The sequence below is a fragment of the Oryctolagus cuniculus genome, chromosome 7 (assembly GCF_051225735.1).
Source record: "Oryctolagus cuniculus isolate XC-2025 breed Fujian yellow rabbit chromosome 7, ASM5122573v1, whole genome shotgun sequence".
In the NCBI taxonomy this organism is placed as follows: domain Eukaryota; kingdom Metazoa; phylum Chordata; class Mammalia; order Lagomorpha; family Leporidae; genus Oryctolagus; species Oryctolagus cuniculus.
Genome location: NC_142873.1, coordinates 154,999,769 through 155,019,237, shown reverse-complemented (window position 1 = coordinate 155,019,237; position 19,469 = coordinate 154,999,769). Strand labels below are relative to the sequence as shown.

The 19,469-nt window shown below is 57.4% G+C and overlaps 1 protein-coding gene across 7 annotated transcripts in view; it reads left to right on the top strand.

The window, feature by feature from the left end:
- Positions 1 to 19,469, top strand: part of FHAD1 (forkhead associated phosphopeptide binding domain 1) — a 122,130-nt gene that overhangs the window by 72,437 nt on the left and 30,224 nt on the right. For 5 of the 7 annotated variants that reach the window (XR_007915796.3, XM_070079259.2, XM_051836584.3 and 2 more), the window contains 8 exons: positions 4,819 to 4,889; positions 6,672 to 6,824; positions 10,590 to 10,697; positions 11,076 to 11,180; positions 11,391 to 11,498; positions 14,243 to 14,350; positions 16,258 to 16,365; positions 19,081 to 19,254. Coding sequence is in view for 6 of the 7 variants with exons in the window: in XM_070079259.2 (XP_069935360.2) it covers positions 4,819 to 4,889; positions 6,672 to 6,824; positions 10,590 to 10,697; positions 11,076 to 11,180; positions 11,391 to 11,498; positions 14,243 to 14,350; positions 16,258 to 16,365; positions 19,081 to 19,254 (935 nt within the window). In the remaining variant the exon portion in view is untranslated. Of the gene's footprint in view, positions 1 to 4,818; positions 4,890 to 6,671; positions 6,825 to 9,799; positions 10,492 to 10,589; positions 10,698 to 11,075; positions 11,181 to 11,390; positions 11,499 to 14,242; positions 14,351 to 16,257; positions 16,366 to 19,080; positions 19,255 to 19,469 lie in introns of those variants that run through there. The other 2 variants (XM_089301479.1, XM_089301480.1) reach the window with 2 other exon arrangements.

Here is a 19,469-nt window from a genome sequence, read left to right as displayed (position 1 = left end):
TCAAACACTTGTTGATGTAGCCTAGCCTAAGCATGTGTGGTAGCCAGACCGGACTGTACATCCTGCCGCGTCACGTCGGGGCTTTATCCGGAACCCACCCCCACTTCTTCCCTCGGCAGCTAGAGAGGTCTACTTAGCCAGGAGGACTCAGTTAGCATGAAGCCGGAAACGCCCTGTCTAGGCCTTAGAATCGTGACGATGGGCCTCGTGTCCCAGCTCAAGTGGTGAAGCTGGGGCTTAATCCAAGGGCCCTGACCTCAAAGCCCTGCTGCGCACTACCAGGCAATCTGCCCTTTAGAACCTTGTCCTAAGAAATAGAATGCACAGAATGAGCTGGGCTTGTAAATTCTAAAATAATCTTCCCAAGGGGATCCAGGCCACATAGACGCAGAGGGAAACTACTGGAAGTGTCGTTGGGTGATGTCTGCATGTTCCGGGTGGAGCCTGCATGGTACCAGTGTGTGTTACTAGCAGCTCTCTGATTGGTAGAGGACTTGCTGAGGTCTGGTGGGAAAGATGGGAACCTTGAAAGTCAGCTGCCTACCGCCCTGCCTGGTCTCCCAGGCTTCCTTGGATCAGGCAAAGAAAGGACTTTGCAAATTTCCCTCTGCAATCTCAGCAGCTGAGATCTGTTTCTGCAACACTGTTGCAAATAAAAGGCTTTCCCCCACCACCATGGAAAACTGCTCTTTCTCAAATACCAGGCTACAAAGTATCTTTAGATGAAAACAAGGCAAGTTGGGATACAATAGCATAGTGTGCTCTCATTTTTTGCTCTTTCTAAGTGTCAGTATACCATATCAAGTAAAACCTGGAGAAAAAGTCATCAAACTGGTAGAGAGGGTTATCCCTGCAGGGTGGGACCCCAGGGGATCTGCAACAGGTGTTTACTGAGGGTCTACTCTGTGCCAGCCGCTGTGCAGTGCCCTGAGGGCTCAGCCACAAGCACTTCACACATCGTGGACTTTTCTCATGGTTGGGTTCCTGTAAGGAACACACAGGACTTCTGTAGCCAGCAATGTAATCAAGACTTGGCCCTTTTCCCAAGGAGCAAAGTCACATCATGATGACAGCTAATCTACAAGCACCATCAGACCCGCCCTGCGCCCTTCAGCACCCAGGCACCACCCCCCATCCCCTTAACTTCTTTGTATCACACCCACACTCCATCCCTCCCCTTGGTTCCTGGGCCACACGTTGCAGCTCTGCAATCCCAGATTCATCCTAACTGAGTTCAAAACAATAGCTCATCGCAGTCCAAGCTCGGTAGCCAGGCCAGCACCTCCCTGCCCCCTGGTGTCCTTGAAGAACGTCCCTCCTGAGGCTTGCTTCACAGTGGCTATGCCAACCCTTTCGCCCCAAGCCTGCAACGTTTGAAAGATAGGACAGACTCTGCTCACCTGCTCTCTTGCTTACCCGTGGGGAGTTTTCATGGTTTTGTCACCAGAGAGAAGTGGTCATGAGGTGCTTGTCTTTGCCCAAGAAAGAATTCAGGCAAGGTTGAGAGGTTTTATTGGGGATGGGGCATCCGTCAGAACAGGACAGGGAGAGGGTGCCCAGTCACTCAGACTGGGGGAGAGCAGGTTACGTGGGGGAATGGAGAGGACACACCTGCAGGCCGGGTGGGCGGCTCAGCGGGAACAGTCTTTGTTCAGGGAAAAGGGGCCCAGGATTCTCCTTCCCCTCCTCCTCCTCCAGGACAAAGGGTTGGCTGAGTGTAATTAGGAAATTCCTCCCTGGGCTTACCACTGGTGTAATCGGACAGGAGAGAGCCCTGCTGGTGCCGGCCAAGGGGCTTCCCTAGGGTGCTGCCTCTCAGGAAAACGTAGAGGTTTTACTGTGCGGTGATATCCGGCCAGGTAACCCACTGGGTGCTGAGGAGGGAGCTTTCCCGTGGGGTCAGGGCTGGGACCACCTGGAGGGTCATCAAGGTCTGGACAAGACTTTGAAGTGTGCAGTTTCCTCAGGCCCCTCTCTCGCATTCATAGGCTAATTTCTAACTTCCTACCTAACAGTTGCCCCTGGAAAGGAGAATGAGGACACATAGTAAAACCCTTGGCGTGGCAGCAGTGCCCCGCAGGTACTGGGTACTCCGCACCTGTTACCATGATGTCGCTAATCGCTCCCTGGAGCTTCTCCGGACCTTGCTTTGTCAGAGATCAAGGCCAATGGCGCAAGAATGCGTGACTGTTCCCTGCTCTCCCTAGTGCCTTCTTCCCCCTCCCTCGGGGCCGCCTCCTCCCCAGTGCACAGGAGCCCCTGCGTGGTAACCTCCCTTCTCTGGCATCTGCAGTCTTTCTCGCCCCCTGAGCTCCTTCCCTTGGCCATCAGACGTGCCCTTCAAGATGCTGCTGCCATCTTGGAACCCCTGCTCCTCTCCCTGCTCTGCAGCCACTCTCACTCCCAGCCCCGCCTCTGGCCCTAGGGAAGTGCTGCACCCTCGCTGGTCATTGCCAATGTCCTGCTCTGTCTTGGCCTCTTTGCCTCCCCCCTCCCAGTAATGGGCAAGGCCCCCTGCTGTACTGACAGCCCCTCCCCTACTATCTTTCCCAACGTTGGCTTCTCCCAGGCCCACCCAAGGTTCTTGGTTCTCTGTCTTCTATTTGTTTATTTGAAAGGCAGAGTTATAAAGAGAGAGGGAGAGAGAGGGAGAGAGGGAGAGAGGGAGAGAGGGAGAGAGAGAGAGAGAGAGAGAGAGAGAGAGAGATCTTCCACTCACTGGTCCACTCCCCAAATGGCCACAATTGCCAGGGTGAATCCAGGAACCAGGAGCTTCTTCCTGTCTCTCAAATGGATGAAAGGGACCAAGCACTTGGGCCATCCTCCACTGCTTTTCCCAGGCCGTTAGCAGGAAGCAGGATCGGAAGTAGAGCAGCCAGGACACAAACCAGCACCCACATTGGATGCTGGCACTGCAGGCCAGGGCTTTATCTGTTATGCCACAGTGCCAGTCCCTTTGTTCTCTTTCTCGAAGTCCTCTCCCCTTGAATCCCTGGGACCTGGAGCGCCCCACCTCCCTCTGCTCTTCTCCCACTGTTTCCTGCAACCCCTTCGCTAAGTCCTCCATCCCCCTTCTTGTCCCCTTTCCCATGAGAAAGCTCTCTGCCTCTAGCGTGCCCCCGGCTGCACCTACACAGCAGTGCCCAAACACTTCCACAGGCGGGCTGCCAGGAGCAGCTCAGGTGGGGTCCCACCTAAGGGAGTCCCACTGGGGCAACAGGTCTAGCATGAGGAGGGGGCTCTTTCCTGACTCGCACACAGACCCTGGGTGGGCAGGGCAGGCCTTGAACCAGGCTTGTCCCACTCTGCAGGGTCCTATTCCCCTAGGAGTCCCTCCAGTCCCTCAAGATCAACAGGTCTCCACGGAGCTGCTGTCTCTCCCTCCTCTGACCCCACCCCAACCTCTCCCTCCTCTGACCATGGGGCCACCCCTAAAAAAAGCTTAAAAAGGCTTCCTTTATCTTTCTTCCTTCTTACCCCTGCCTGCTTCTCCTGGCCTAGTGTAAATCATCAGCCCTGGGCCGGCGCTGCAGCTCAATAGGCTAATCCTCTGCCTGCGGCGCCAGCACACTGGGTCCCAGTGGCCACAATTCCCAGTTCAGTTGCCCTGGGCTCAAGTCAAGGTGTCAGCAGGGTGGCTCCTCCAAAGGCCGCGGGGGAGCCCTCCCCTCCGCCTTTTCAGCCTCCAGAGCTTCACTCCCGGCATCCCTTGGCTCACAGCTCCTTCCTCCACCTTCAAAGCCAGCAACATCTTCCAGTCTCCCTGTGTTTCCATCACACCCCCTTCTCCTCCGAGGTCAAACCTCCACTTCTCCTTCTGATAAGGACCCACATGGGTGACTACATTATCTCTGCTCAGACAACCCAAGACCACCCCCTGCCCCACCAGCCTCCTTCCCACCTGCAAAATCCCTTATCCCTGTGAATTATCGGTCACAGGCTGCAGGGACTGGGACCCGGACACTGTCTGGGACATGATTCAGCAACCACAGCCTCTTATGAAATACCCTCCCCTCCGACTTTCTGCCTCTACCTGCCCCTGCCCCAGTAAATGATGACCATTCCCTCCCCTGAGACCCTCCCCCTCCCCCTCACCTTTGGCAGCCACTCACACACTGCCTGGTGCTGCTGCTGCATGTGTCACACAAATGAATCTTGTCTCTGAGACTCGGCTGTCAGCTCCTGTGTGCCGCAACCACACCGCACACAGAGCCCTGCACACAGGAGGCACACGAGAAACACACGTTCTGTTGTGGGTCTCTGCTTCCCACCCCCAAAAAGACACTTGGATTTGAACACATTTTTAAAACATAAGTTGGAGAGCAGTCTGGATTCTCTATCTCTCTTATTTTTAAAGGTTTATTTATTTAAAAGGCACAGTGACAGAAGGAAAGACCAAAAGAGAAGGAGAGGGAGGGACAGAGAGAGAGAGAGAGAGAGAGAGAGAGAGAGAGATTGTCCATCTGCTGGTTCACTCACCAAATGTCCATAACAGGCAGGGCCAGGCCAGGCCAAAGCCAGGAGCCAGGAGCTCCACAGGTCCCCCATGTGGGAGGCAGGAACTCAAGCATTTGTGCCGTCACCTGCTGTCTCGCAGGTGCATTAGCAGGGAGTTGGATGAGAGGCGCAAAGCAGCTGAGACGCCTCTACCCCGACGCTCTGGTATGGGACGTGGGCAGCTGTGCACAACATCACCCCCACCGTCCCTGTCCCCCCACCCCCACCTCCATCCACCTGTCCGCCAGCTCCGGTTACACTGCTCAGAAAGCACGGAGCAGCACGGAGCTGACACTGACCTTCCTGCTTCTCTGTTTGAAGGGTTCTCTTTGTATCTGATCTATCTTCTGGACCACTACAAAAAAATTATGAGCCAGACCCAGGAACTTCAGGTAATTCTTTGTTTATTTCCCATTCTTCTTTATTTCTGATTAAATATTCTTCTCATGTACAATCACGCCATCTCAGGTAGGACATGGGCAGAGATGACCTTGTCATTTTTCTATGCCTTGGCATTTGTGCAGTGCCCTGTACTTGAACCCACTGCCTCTGTCAGCTGCTCAGTCCGCACTCCCCAAAAGGCAAAAATGATTTCTCCATTTATACCCAAAAAGATTCAGGCAGTGTGGCCAAAATCTCCCGGGAGGGTAGAGGCTTCCCCTGTCTGGCATCCTGTGCTAACCACGATGCCTGGGAGCTTACCACCATCAGATCTTTTTTTTTTCTTTTCTTTTAAGATTTATTTATTTATTTGAAAATCAAAGTTATACAAAGAGAGAAGGAGAGACACAGAGAGAGAGAGGTTTTCCATCCTCTGGCTCACTCCCCAGTTGGCAGCAATGGAGCCACATAGGTCTCCCACACAGGTGCAGGGGCCCAAAGACTTGGGGCATCATCCACTGCTTTCCCAGGACATAGCAGAGAGCTGGATCGGAAGTGAAGCAGCTGGGTCTCAAACCATATGGGATGCCAGCACTGCAGGCGGCAGCTTAACCCACTATGCCACAGCGCCAACCCCAACACCATCAGATCTTGAACAGTGAGTTTAAGTGCACTGGAAGAAGTATAACAACTCGCAGTGCAGACAGCAGCATTACCAAAAGGAAAGAGAAATTCTGAGGGAGTGTGTCGCTCCTGCAGCTGTGGCTGGAGCAGCACTGTATAATAACCAGCCACAAACGTTAGTGGCATTCAGCAGTTAGAATTTGCTGCCCATATGTCTGGGGTTCACAGTGTAGGGGGTCTGCTGGCCACAGATGGCCTTGCTCCGTGCCCTGGATGTCAGCTGCCCTTGATTGATCTGGGGTTGGAGTCGGCTGGAGCCGCCTGAGATCTCTCATCCTCCAGCGAGCTCTGGCACACGTGCCCGTGGAGAAGGTAGCAGCCACCGAGGGAGGAGAGAAAGCAGGGCCACTCATGTCGCAGTTTTCAGTCCCTGCTTCTGTTATGTCTGCTGATGTCCCGCTGGCCAAGCAAGTCACAGGGCTGGGCAGGGTTGATTATCAGCAGGCCCCCTGCAAGGTGCATAGCCAAAGAGATGGGGAGAGGCAGGGGGCGGAAAGGAGACCACCGTCCCATCAACCCCAGAGACCTGAGTCCAGGGCCCAGCAAACTATTTCCATAAAGGGCCAGTGAGTAGATGTTTTGGGCCCTGCAGACTTGGTCTGCATCAGACCCATTCGTCTGCTATGGTAGAACAGAAGCCGCCATAGACAGCGTGTGAGTAATGAGCGTGTGGGCGTGGCTCTGTCCCAATAAAACTTTATTTACAGAAGCAGGCATCAAACCTAGAGGAAAGTTAGGGCTTTGATGGCTCCAAGCTGGAGTAACGGACAGCAGCTACGCATTCTCGCACCTGCTGCTTCCCAAACACTGTGCTGGAAGCTTTGTGCGCCTTTAACCCTTCCAGCTCCGTAGGTCCCATTATGCACTCCATGCTGTAAACAAGGAAACATCCAGAAGCCACCAGGGCTGGGGTTCTGTGCAGAGCCGGAGTCTGCAGTCTTAACCACTGTAGTCTCAGGCTTCCCCGCCAACAGCTGAATCTAGTCTGTGTTTTCAAGGGAGTCTAGTATAAAGCTGGTGCCCTGGGAGGCAGCCGTTCATGGAGGATGTGGAGATGCCCCCGACCTGTGCCTGTCCCACAGCTTCCGTTTCCCTTCCGGTCACTTCAGGTCAAGTTCAAGAGTTCCCAGGAGACTCAACAGTGTTTGCTGCAAGAAAAGCTGAGGGAGCATCTGGCAGAGAAGGAGAAGCTGAGCGAGGAGAGGCAAGAGCAGGAGGAGAGGCTGAAGGCCAGAATCAGGCGGCTGGTGGAGGAGAAGGCGGTAAGGAGTCCCCGCCATCGTGCGGGGTCCCCGGTGTCTTCTCTGCTCCCGCAGACCCATGAAGGGGCCGCTTCTGTGGGGAGACGATGGCAGGGGCTCAGACAGGGACATCTCCGTGGGTGACCTGGGACTGCACTGGTTTCGGAGAATTTGACTTAAAGCCTGGGTACCAAAACCCACAGCAGGGGCGGGCATTTGGCCTAGTGGCTAAGATGCCGGCATCCCACACCCGAGTGCCTGAGTTCAAGTCCCAGCCCCACACCCAACTCCAGCTCCCTGCCTGGGAGACAGCAGCTGATGGCTCAAGGACTTGGGGCCCTGCCACCCACATGGGAGACCTAGACTGAGTTCCCAGATTCTGGCTTCAGCCAAGCCCAGCCCCAGCCACTGCAGACATCTTGGGAGTAAACCAGCAGATGAGAGCTCTCTCTCTGTCTGTCCTCTGTCTGTCCATCTCTCTCTGCCAAAATCGATTATTGAAATCAAGGGGAACGCCACCTTTGATTATATATTGCTGTGATGTCACAAGCCGATTCGTGACTGCAGGTCCTGGTTGGCCACTGAGACTGTTTCTAAGTGTGTGCAAGATTAGCATGAGGTATTTCCATGGCTTCCTTTCTCTTTACAAATATTAGGGGCAGCAAATGGGCAAAACAGCTACTGACAGACCCAGAGCCGGGCCGACTAGCAGACCCCTCACTGCAGCGCTCTCCGAAGCGAAGGGGCCAGGAGTCATCTGGCCACCTCATTCCAACACGGATGCTGATCCGCGGTTCTGGCTGCAGCCGAGATTCTACTTTTCTGGGTGGCTCCTGGAGGGGCCGAGGCAGTGGCTCTGCAGCCCAGGTCTTCTTGGAGCCAAGTCCCAGAAGAAGGCTTTCCCACGTTGTCTGATGAGGACAACTTTGATTAGATTTGTGGAAAATACCAAGTTGTGGCCCCACCCACCCACTGGAGAGGCCACACTGAGGCAGGCAGGTGTCATCGCTGACCCAGAGTTCACCCTTCTCCATGGTGGGGGACCTGCCATGAACTTTACGGCCTTCAGTACCATCATCCTAGGTCAGTGGCTCCTGATTTTGTCATTTTATCATTTGAGAGATTGTAAAATACTAGCGCATTGCCCTGTCTCCCCTCCCATTCCGATCTAGCTGGGGTGAGGGTGTGCTGTGCCCTGGGCTTGGGAACATCCCTGAGTGATTCGTGCAGCCATGGCAAGAACCACGGTCCCAGGTGGACATGCAGTGGACTTGCCTGGTGCCCCCCCCCCCACCTCAAGACAGCAGTCCCCAGATCCATTGGACCCCTCCCCCACTCTCCACAATGCCTCCTGTCTTCCCAGCAGGGGACTAGGCTGGGCTGGACTGTGGCTTCTATCTCATGGCTCTGGGCTGGGGGCTCGTGACCATGACTGTCCTGTGCCACCACGCCCACTCTCCAAACCCCTCCCAGACTGCCTCTTTCATCACCATCCTCAAATTCCTGCCCAGTCACCCCAAGACATTCCCCTGCCACCTCCCCCTCCATCTCCTCTCCCTCCTCCTCCTCCTTCCCCTTCCTCCTTCCTCCTCCCCCTCCCTCTTCTCCCTACCTCCTCCCCCCCCTTTCTGCCCCTTCCTCCTCCCTCTTCTTTTCCTCCCTTCCCCTCCCCCTCTTCACCTCTTTCTCCACCTTTCTACCTTCTGTGACATAAAAGATGGAAGAGGCGGAGCCATCTGACCCAGGACCTGCAGGATCTGCTTAAATAATGATGGCACGAGTCGGGGGAGATCCCAAAGCACACATGGGCAGAGCGGGAGCCAGCCCCTGCCAGAGGGAGGAAGCCCCTGCCGGGGCGGACCCAGAGACCTTGAATTCGTCAGGAGATTTCCACCTGCTTCCTCACTCCTCTCTGATTGGCTTCTCCCATTAGCATCCGCGTCCTGCTGCCCTCTTTTGTCTCCAAGTGACCTGTTGCCTTGTTGGGTGTGGGATTTCAGGGCCAGCACTGCGTGGGGCCCCAGCCTGGACCTCCTGGTGCTGGCTCACACCCCCTTTAAACACGAGGACCTCAGTCCACCCCACCCCTTGCAGCTGAAGGATCCTACTCAGAGAGGGAGTGACGCTGCTCAGGTTCATGAGCGCGCCCCTGAGGGCGTGGCCTGGGGACCCGTCCCAAACCAGCTGCTCAGATATTAGTGGCAGGTGCCCTGATTTCATTTTTTAAAGATTTATTTATTTGAAAGGAAGAGTAACAGAGACACACAGAGAGAGGAGACAGTGAGAGAGACACAGGAAGAGACAGAGAGACAGAGACAGAGACCTTCTGTCTGCTGGTTCCCTCCCCACATGCCTGCAACAGCCAGGGCTGCGTCAGGCTGAAGCCAGGAGCCAGAACTCCATCCAGGTCTCCAGGTGGGTGGCAGGGGCTCAAATACTTGTGCCGCCTTCCTCTGCTTTCACAGCTGCATTAGCAGGGAGCTGCATCAGGAGCAATGCGGCAGGGACTTGAACCTGGCGCTCCGTCCAATAGGGGAAGCCAGAGTTGAAGCAGAGACTTAACCTGCTGCGCCGTGTCTGCCCACCTCATATGCTGTTTTTTGTTTTGTTTTGTTTTTCGAAGTTTTGTCATTTTCTTTTATTTGAACCATCCCCTGGTTCATTCTCCAAATGCCCACGACGACTGGGTCTGGGCCAGGTCAAAGCCAAGAGCCTGGATCTCCATCTGGGTCTCCCACATGAGAGGCAGGGACCCAAACACCTGGGCCATCACCACTCCTCCCAGGGTGTGGATTAGCGGGAAACTGGAACTGGGAGTTGAACCAGGGCTCTGACAGGGACACCTGCCCTGGCGGCCCGGCCCGGATTCTGAAGCTACCTTCCTCATCCTGTGTGATGGCCCGGCCCCGCCCTCCCTGAGAATCCATGTGTCAGCTCGCTCGCCAGGCTCCCCCTCCTCCGTCCTCATTTGCTTGAGGACTTTATTTCAGTGGTAAAAATAATTCCATGTTCCTTTATCAACCTAGTGTTCTTTTTTTTTTAATTATGAATGTTTCACAGCATGCACTTGACCTGTGACCCACTCACGCTGTAGCCCAGGGGTTGGAACATTGTTGCACAAAGAGCCAGGAAGTGAATGCTTTCGCCTTTACCATCCGTATGATCGTGCTCACCACTCCTGCTCTCGCTGTACAACAGCAGCCACGGGCAATGCACAGTGAGCATGGAGTGTTCCGATAAAACTTTATTTGTAAGAAAATGCAGGCAGTAGATCAGATTTCGTTTGTTGGCCGTAGGTTTTTGCTAACCCCTGGTTTAGAACATGGGCTACAGAACCAATGGGCCAGAGTTTGATCCTGCCGTGTGATGAATTAGTAGCAAAGCTCAGATCCTTGATCCGTTCAAACCTATTTCGTCACCTGCAACGTAGGAACGAATGGCTACCACTGCAGCAAGTATTTCCTGTTTACTGTTCCGCCCACCCTTCCCATCAACCCAACACAAGAAGTGCTGTTCGCATCCCCAGCGTACAGATAAGGAAACTGAGGCACCTACGGCGGCTTCTCACTCACCCAGAGCCCTACAGCTGGGAAGGAGCAATCTGGGGCTGCAGTGTGGGCCTGCTGACCCCAGAGCCCACACTCTGGGCTTCCGGCTCTGCCACCCACTGCCTCCCCATGATGCCACGGTGAGGGCTCTACCAGGGCAAAGCCACGCAGGCCCTGGCAGAATCCGAACCCCTGCCATGGCCACCCCGTGTGTTCATCCCCTGTCCTTGACTTTCAGACTTTGCAGGAGAACCTCACTCAGGAGAAAAACAGAGTGAAGGAGGCCCTGGAGGAGGAACGGACGCGCGTGCAGGAGCTAGAGGCCTGCCTGGCCCACCAGAAGGAGGCAGGTGCAGGCAGGGTGGGGCCAGGGGTGTTGCCAGAAGGAGGCAGGTGCAGCCGGGGCAGGGTCCTGGAGGCAGGGGGAGGGGCAGGGGGGGCAGCCCACCAGAAGGAGGCAGGTGCAGCTGGGGCGGAGCCAGGGGGTGGGGTCCTGGGTCAGAGGGAGGCAGGTGCAGGTGGGGCCGGGGCCAAGGCAGGGGGCGGGGGCGGCTGCAGACCCTACAGCCAAGAAGGAGTGATGGGAAGGGGGGCTCTGGCCGAGCTCCAAGTCCTAGGCTGTGCTGCCCATGAAGGGGCCGTGGTGAGGCCTCGAGGGCTGCCCCGTGGAGCCCAGCCTCTGCCCGGTCTCCACGTCTGTTCACCCGCAGTTGTCGACTTTCAGGTTTGGGAGAACCTCACTCAGGAGAAAAACAAAGTGAAGGAGGCCCTGGCGGAGGAACGGATGAGGGTCCAGGAGCTGGAGGCCCACCTGGCCCGCCAGAAGGAGGCAGGTGCAGGCGGGGGCGGGGCGGGGGCGGGTGCCAGAGCCTGGCTCCAGTCCCTACAGCCAGGAAGGAGCGACGGGGCCCCAGCCGAACTCCGGGTCCTGGGCTGTGCTGCCATGAAGGGGCCGTGGTGATGACTCAAGGGCTGCCCCATGGAGCCCAGCCTCCTGCCCCGTCTCCATGTCTGCTCCTCTGTGGTTGTCGACTTTCAGGTGTTGGAGGAGAACCTCACTCAGGAGAAAAGCAGAGCGAAGGAGGCCCTGGAGGAGGAACGGATGAGGGTCCAGGAGCTGGAGGCCCGCCTGGCCCGCCAGCAGGAGGTAGGCGGAGCCAGCCCGAGCCAGCATCAGGCTCCAGGGCCACACTGTGGGGAAGGGAGCTCGGGACCACAGGTGAGGGGCGAGCGTGGGGGAGCTCTCCCGGTGTCCTGGGTCCTGGGGTGGGCCCAGTTCCCCCGGGAAGCATCGGGCACTCAGGAGAGAACCCTGGAGTTGCAGCCGAGAAGACCAGCTGGGAAAGGTGGCTCCCAGGTAGGGCTCCAGGAGAAGCTGGGAGAGGAGATGTGGGTGCCTTCCGCGTGGAGGTTGTGTCTCCCAGCGTGGGGATGACAAACGGCAGAGTCGAGGGCCCCAGGCTGCAACCTCCACTCACAGCTTCTCCACTCGCCTGAGAGCCTGTCAGCCCTGGGCAGTCCACCCAGCTGAGGCCTTCATGGCCCAAGTGTCCCCTTTGGGCTGAGTTGGGTCCAGCCCTTCCTCTCTGGGTAGGATCATCCTCCCAGCCCCCACACCCCAGGGGCTCCCACGGGACCCACCTGCTTCCCCTTGCACAGAATCACTTAGGTGGTGGAAGACAGTGGCACCTGCTGCTCCCAGCCCAGCCCAGCCCAGCCCTGGCCCCTGCTCTCCTCTGCTCCACCCTCCGCAAGTCACAGGCAGGCAGCTCACTGCCTGAGGAGGACCTGCTGGTAAATTATGCCTGTCGCCAGCATGTTTTATTTTTAATTCATAAAATGTGTTTTATGAATTTCCATTCTCTCTGGAAAAAAAAAAAAGAAAATCTGGCCATCATTTCCATTTGACAAAAAAATGGCCCGGGGCTGAATGAACCAAGTAGCAGCAGTTTTGCCACAGTCCTCGCCACTCCCTCTCACATTAAACACGGTGCACTTCATTTCTGGTACCTGCCTGGCCCCTATAGTTTTGAGTTTGCAGCCCATCACCCATTTCCTCCCTAAAAGTCAGACAGAGCCAAACACTCCAGCAGTGGAGGCCTAGGGCAGCACCCTCCCCTCCCTGGTTGAAAACGCTGTACTCCTGTTAATGCATCCAAACAAGACCTCAGGGAAACGCTGTGACGTCACTCATGGGGGTTTAGCCTGTGGTCACCCTTGGATTCTCCAGCCTTTTTTACACCTGCTTTTGTTAATGCCTCCCTTCTGAGGCAGCACAGGGAGGCATGAGCTCAGATCCTCGCAGGCCTGCCTAACCGGCTGCGGCAGATCTGTCCAAACCCGCCAGCTCCTGGACAGAGTGTCTGTGAGGGTGGGGTCTGTTGGAGAAGGAAGCGTGTGACCAGAGTGTCCGAGGAGGGAGTGGTGGCTGTTCCCACCAGCGCCGCCGCCACTTCTGCCTTGTGTCTGCTTCGAGAACTCATGTTCAGCCCTCACGCTTCAAATCCGTGCCACCCAGCAGAGCGAGGAACGGGGAGGCACTGGGCAGGGACCCCCCAGGCTGCTGGGATCCAGGCTGGGAGGTTCCCGGAAGCCCCCAGCACAGCTGTGCTCTGGGGCCCTGACTTCTGTCTCCAGGGAGAGTTTTGGGGAGGGGGTCTCCCCAGAGTCACTTGAGTCGAGCGCCACCAAGCGGTCCCCGGGGGCGGCCTGGGATTCACAGATGCCAAGGGCAGGGGGCGCTCCTGGAGAGAGACTGCAGCTTTGTGGCTGGGGCTGGTGACCCACCTGGGGCCGAACCCACCTGGGGCCCTCACTGGGGGTGGTTTGACTTCTTTCCCCGAGACCTGCTGCTGCGCTCTCGGGTGGGTCCCCCAGCCCACCAGCATCCCTAGGTCAGGGTGGGGTTGGGCTGGGATCCACGGCCGCTTGCCGTGAACCTGGGGGCATCGCAGAGGTGGGCAGGACCGGGTGCCGCCCACAAGGTGTCTTCCGGGGAGAGCCGGCGCAGGCTACAGAGGAGCTTCCAGAGGTGCGGACAGAGGCAGCAGCACCAACCCTGAGCCCCTGCGAAGTGGCTCCGAGGCTCTGTCGCACTTGACAGGAAGGCGCTACAATGTGCAGAACAAATGAGAAACCCCCTGGCGTGCTGCTTTTCCGCTCTGCTTACTGCTGGAGTGGGGACAGCTGAGTGTTGGAGTTTTCAAATCTACCGTCCCAGCAAAACACGCAGCTTGACAGCTGTGTGGCCGATGGAACGCTTTTTTGTGGGCTAATCGGGGTGGGGGCCGGGGAAGGGGGGTACCGCAAGCCCCAGTTGCGATGGGGAACCACCGCAGACTCCAGGGGCTCAGGCTGGAGTTTGGCAAACAGCTCATCCAGACACTGAGGGGCCCCTCTCGCGGCGACTAGACACGGCCAGCAAGTCAAGTCCTGGGGGAAATCGCTCTGCTGCAGGGACGCCCCCACCAGCATGGGCTGCAGAGGTGGGCCGAGGGCGGCCCATGGATTCAGCGCCTTGCCCTCCGGAGATGTAGTCCAATCACGGGAGCCCCACTATTCACGAGCACCTTGTGATCAGAGAGGCTGCCTGGTGGGGCGATAGGGAGCCCGGACTCCTCACTCCTTCACTCCCTGTGGCCCCCACCCCTGCCCCCACACAGGACTCAAACCTGACTTCCTGTCCCCAGTGTCCCCATCTGACAGCGCTCCCCTGAGGGGGTTGCGGTGAGAGCACAGGGCTGACAGGGACCTGGCGTGCAGTCCCCCACCCCCCCGGGCCCCCGCCGTGTTTTAGCCGTCATGCCTGTGACTGCGGCATCATCACTAGCAACGTTGCCTCTAAGAGTGTGGGTGGGCAGACGACCAAGAGGACTGGCCATGGACTTTCAGGTTTCCGAGAGCAGCATAGCCCAGGAGCGAAGAAAAGCCAAGGAAGCCTTAGAGACAGAAAAGAGGAGAGTCCAAGACCTGGAGAACCACCTAACCCAACAGAAGGAGGTACGCGCAATGGAGAGGGAGGGGCCGTGGCAGCCAGAACCTTCTGGACGGAACCTGGGCACCAGGCATGGCCTGCGAGGGTGCGGCGGGAGAGCGGTCCCAAGTGGTTCCACTGAGGCACCTACTCTGGGAGTGGCCACTCTGCTGCTCACTCTCCTGTGACCGCCCACCCAGTTTCCCGTTTGTTCAACGGGGGGGCTCAGCGTTGCTGCTCCGCAGGAGGTGCTTAGAGCTGTGGGAGCCCTTCCTGCTCCTGGGCGCCGCTGCCCATCCCCCACTACAGAGCCCCAGGCTGAGTCCAGGTCGGCCCCTCCCCTGTGTTTATGGCACACCCCTGCGGGGCGCAGGATCTGGAGCAGCTCCTCGTGGGCTGGCAGTGGGGCAGGGACACAGCAGCCCAAAGTGGGGCAGGTGCACGAGGGGCACACAGAGACCCCATCAAATCCGCTCCAGGGAGCAGAGGCTTCTGGGACATACAAGAAGCAGTGCGCCCTCAAGGACGTGACCTACAGTCCTCCTGGAATCCAGAGCCTGGGGCCAGGGGCCTGTGGTGACCTCACCGTGAGCTGGGCCCCAGGCAGAGGCTGCACAGACGTAGCCATGAAGAAACTTCCAGAAACAGAGCTGACGGCAGTGCTGCGGTTGTTTGATCAGGTTTCATTCGTCCCTCCACAGTATCCACTGAGCTCTCCCTGTGGGCCAGGCCCTGTCCTGGGCCTTGCTACCCCCCAGAACGCCCACCCCACTGCAGGGGAGACAGACGCCACAGACACGAATGCACAGGAGAACTCGGAGCCGGGAGCTCCCAGGGACAGGCCGGGGGGGGGGGGTCTCTCTGGGAAGTGCTTGCATTCGGCACCCGCCCAGCAGAGCCCCAAGCAAGAGAAGGGAAAGAGCCCCCACAATGGGCACACAGAAGTGGCCTCTGGTGACAGGCAGGACTCAGACCCTCAGGGTGTGGGGGCTGGGTAGCCCCCAGCAAAGGCTAGAACAGCAGGAAAGGGACAGCGTTCAGGAGGTGAGGGCGGAGTCCAGCCAGGTGGGGCAGGCGGGGAGTGGGGCGGGGAGCGGGGCGGGGCGGCTGTGTTAGACGGTGGGGACACTGGAAAGGGTGGTCTCATCCCCCGGGCCACACGCAGCCCCAAAGTCCCCCGCCCCCCTGGTTCCATCGTCCCCTCCACCCAGCACCGCTTTCCCCATCACAGCCTCTAGCAAGTTTTCTTTTTGCCAAACACGGCACGTTCACCCAAGCAGCCTGGTGAAAAGAGAAAATATAAACCATTGTCATTCCAAGTCCCTCCAAGTGAACTTTGTCTGAGGGTCTAATCCCCAGTCTCAACAGCTGCAGGTAGCTTTCGGCCCCGCCTCCGGCTGTTACCTGCCCAGGGCTGTACAGGTGAGCGTGGGCACCCAGCTCCCTCCCATCCCCAGGCCCATGGGGTTCCAAGCGGCTGCAGACGTGAATTTTCGAGGTCCACCCTTTGTAGCCCAGAGCAGGCAGCTGGTGGCCTTGCTTACAGCCACAGGGGTGAAGCCTGCCGGGACGGGGTGGGCACCACCCTGGCAGCGCCTCTCCTGCCCGCCTCCCAGAAGGCCAGGAGCTTCCCCATGAAGGCCTGCACTGGTACCAGTGCAGTGCCGGTGTAGTCAATGGCTTGGCACCAAATGACATCACGCAGCCACTCACCCGCCTGTCACTTCCTGATGGAGAAATCACCATCCGGGTGAGCATGACTAACCAAGACAGGACTCCCGGGCTCGCACCTGGCAGGCACCTGTGCCCTGAGCTCTGCTCCCGAGCGCTGACTCACCGGTTACGGCGCTGACTCATCGTGGCCTCTCTGGGCGCTGTGGCTTCCCTCCCTGGCTTGTGCCGCTGCCCTCAACCGCTGGTCCTTGACTTGCAGATGTCGGAGAGCAGCATGGCCCACGAGAGGCAGAAAGCAAGGGAGGCCTTGGAGAAGGAGAAGAGGAGGGTGCAGGACCTGGAGAACCACTTAACCAAGCAGAAGGAGGTGCGCGTCTCGGGGCCGGGAAGACGGGGGCCCGCCAGCGCGCTCCAGCAGCGCAGTGCGGGTTCAAAGCCCACGTCTGCCTCTTTCCAGCTGCAGGACTTGAGACAGGTTTCTCAGCACCTCTGGGCCTTGGCTTCCCCACTTGGGAAATGCAGACAGCACCAAAGGTCGCTCTCTTGCAGCTGCTGGGAGGCATGACTGCTAATGTCCACACGGAGCTTAAACAAGAAGCCCTAGACTCAGGGAGGCCTTGGCTGCTTGCAACAGTGTTACTGCCAGCAGCTGGCGGCTGGGAAGTGGGAGGGCAGGATCCGAACCCAGGACCCCTGACTCCAGAGTCCTTCACTTACACCCCTCGCTCTACCATGCTTCAGCTTTGTGTGGCTTCAGCTGCCCGGGGAGGAAGAGGAGATGTCCGAGTATGGGCACCGGATTTCTGGTCCCTTTGATGTCCGTTTTCCCTCTTGAACCTGTCATCATAATTATCATAACCAAATGCGTTTGCTTTCACTACTGCCGGCGGCAGTGGGAGTAGAGGTGGTTACCGCACCTGACCTTGTCTTAGGCACCAAAGGCAACAGGACATGGATCTGGACTCCTCCGGGACCCAGGAGCCCAGGGGGCATACATGCACACACACTGTGACCAGTATTGCAAAGTCAGCAGGTGGCAAACACCGCCCCCACCCACCCCACCCCCGGCAGTGGGTGAAATTCAAATATAGGTAAACGCGATCTGGAAGGATCCAGAGGCCCAGATGGGACTCAAAGCCCCCTCAGTCCATTCACTTCCCCCATGGATCACTTGCTTCAAAGAAATCCTCCCGAAGTCAGGCTGTGTCAGAGGGCCCAGGCGATTGAACGTAAACGTACATTTCCCAGACTCTCTGATTTGCTCAGACTCAGGAATCTGCATTTTTCAAAGGATTTATTCATTTATTTGAGAGGCAGGAAGAGTTGGAGAGAGAGGGAGAGACAGAGAAAGAGGTTCACCCTTCAAATGGCCTCAATGGCCAGAGCTGAGCCAGGAGCCAGGAGCTTCTTCCAGGTCTCCCACATGGATGCAGGGGCCCAAGCACTTGGGCCATCCTCCACTGCTTTCCCAGGCCATAGAAGAGAGCTGGATCGGAAGTGGAGCAGCCAGGACTCAAACCAGTGCCCATGCAGGATGCCGGCGCTGCAGGCAGTGGCTTTACCTGCCAGCCTTGAATCTGCCTTTTTTACAGGCAGCCCAAGGGATGCTAGGACAATTGAATAACACCGCCCTGGGAAGGAAGGTGTCAGCAAAGCACAGGTGATTGCAAATCAGTCCTGGGGGGGGGGGGGAGGGCTATTTATTTATTTCTATTTTTAACTGTTTCATTCATTTGAGACAGACAGAGCTACCATCTGCTGGCTTGGGCAGGGCCAGAGCTGGGAGTCAGGATCTTGTCCAAGTCTCCCACATGGGTGGCAGGGACTCAGCTACTTGAGCCAGCGTCTGCTGCCTCCCAGGTACATGTTAGCAGGACGCAGAGCTGGGAATCACTGATATGGCTTGTGGACAAATGAACCACTGTGACAAATGTCCACCCCTCTGGGCGCCACTTTTTAATAGGGGCCTCGACTAAGTGGCAGGTGTCCAGGAAGGCAGACCAGGGTTCAGCAAAGCCATGCGAGAGACGTCAGCTCAGGGCTGCCCCCACGAAAAGCTCTCTGCTTCCCCGTGGGCTTTGCTCTGGCCGTGGTGGCCATCTGGGGATTGAACCAGCAAATGGAAGCCCTCTCTCTCCCTTTTCACCTCTGTAACTCTTTCAAATAAATAGAAATAAATCCAACAAATAAAGAAATAAAATTAAATAATATTTGCAAAACTCACATTTGGTGTTACTGGAGGAAGAATTCCCGGGGCCAGTGCTGCGGCGTAGCGGCTTACGCCTCTGCCTGCGGTACCAGCATCCCATATGGGCACCGGTTTGAGTCCCGGCTGCTCCACTTCTGAAGCACTCCCTGCTAATGCGCCTGGGAAGGCAGCAACAGATGGCCCAAGTGCTCGGCCCCTGCACCCACATGGGAGCCCCAGAGGAAGCTCCTGGCTCCTGGCTCCTGGCTTTGGATCAGCCCAGATCTGGCTGTTGCAGTCATTTGGCAAGTGAACCAGCAGATGGAGGAGCTCTCTCCCTGTAACTCTGCCTCTCAAATATATAACGTGCCATGGCCACAGCCACGGGGATCCAATCTGGCCATGCCTGGAGGACTGGGCATGGCCAGCCCCATGCCGAGGCCTGGAGGAGAGCAGGGTGTCCTAAGGGCCACCCAGGCGGCATGGAGGTGAAGGCACCTGGCACATTCGCCCTGCAGAAGAGACCAGAGCCCCGTGTGACAGCTAAAGTGCTGGCTCATAGAAGACAAAATTTCCTGATGAGCTCCGGGTGACAGAGCTGAGCTCTAAGGACAGGAGCCGCAGGGAGAGGGGTCTCGGCTGCCTGTCACGGAGCCATCACTAGTAGCCGGAGCCTTCCAGAGAAGGACTGGGCTGTGGGCTCGAAAGGACCACAGGGAGAACTCGGTCTTTGTTGAGCATCTACCACGTGGCAGCCTCTTCGGGGCGCTGGGGATTCAGACGTGGACAAGCCAGTTCCTGTCCCTGCAGCGTTCCAAGGAGGGTGGCAGAGGGAGGCCTGGGTGGATGTGTGTCCCTGAGGGTCTGTGAATTGGATGTTTGTGCCCCGTCTAGGAAATAGAATGGAAAGGGCAAAGAGAGGCCGCTTTAAATAATAAATTGAAGGACACACTAGCCGTGATAGAAGAGACCCAGAAAGCGAAGCTGGCTGAAAGTGTAAAAGCAGAGAGCCTCACCGTGAAGTTAAATGAGACGTCAGCTGAGCTGGAATCTGCCAAGACGAAAATGGTAAGTGGGTACCGCCTGCCAGGGCCAGGAGGGTTCGTCCTCGGGGGCCGAGGATGAGGAGGGCAGAGGCCGGGCAGCCAGGGCCGGGGAGGGCGGGGCTGGAGCAGCAGCCAGAGCCAGGGGGAGGAGCAGCATTGGAAACGCCGGGAAGGAGGGTCATGGGAATGGGTCCGGTTGGCCATCTGGGGGTCGGGGGTAATTTTTGGTTTTAAGAA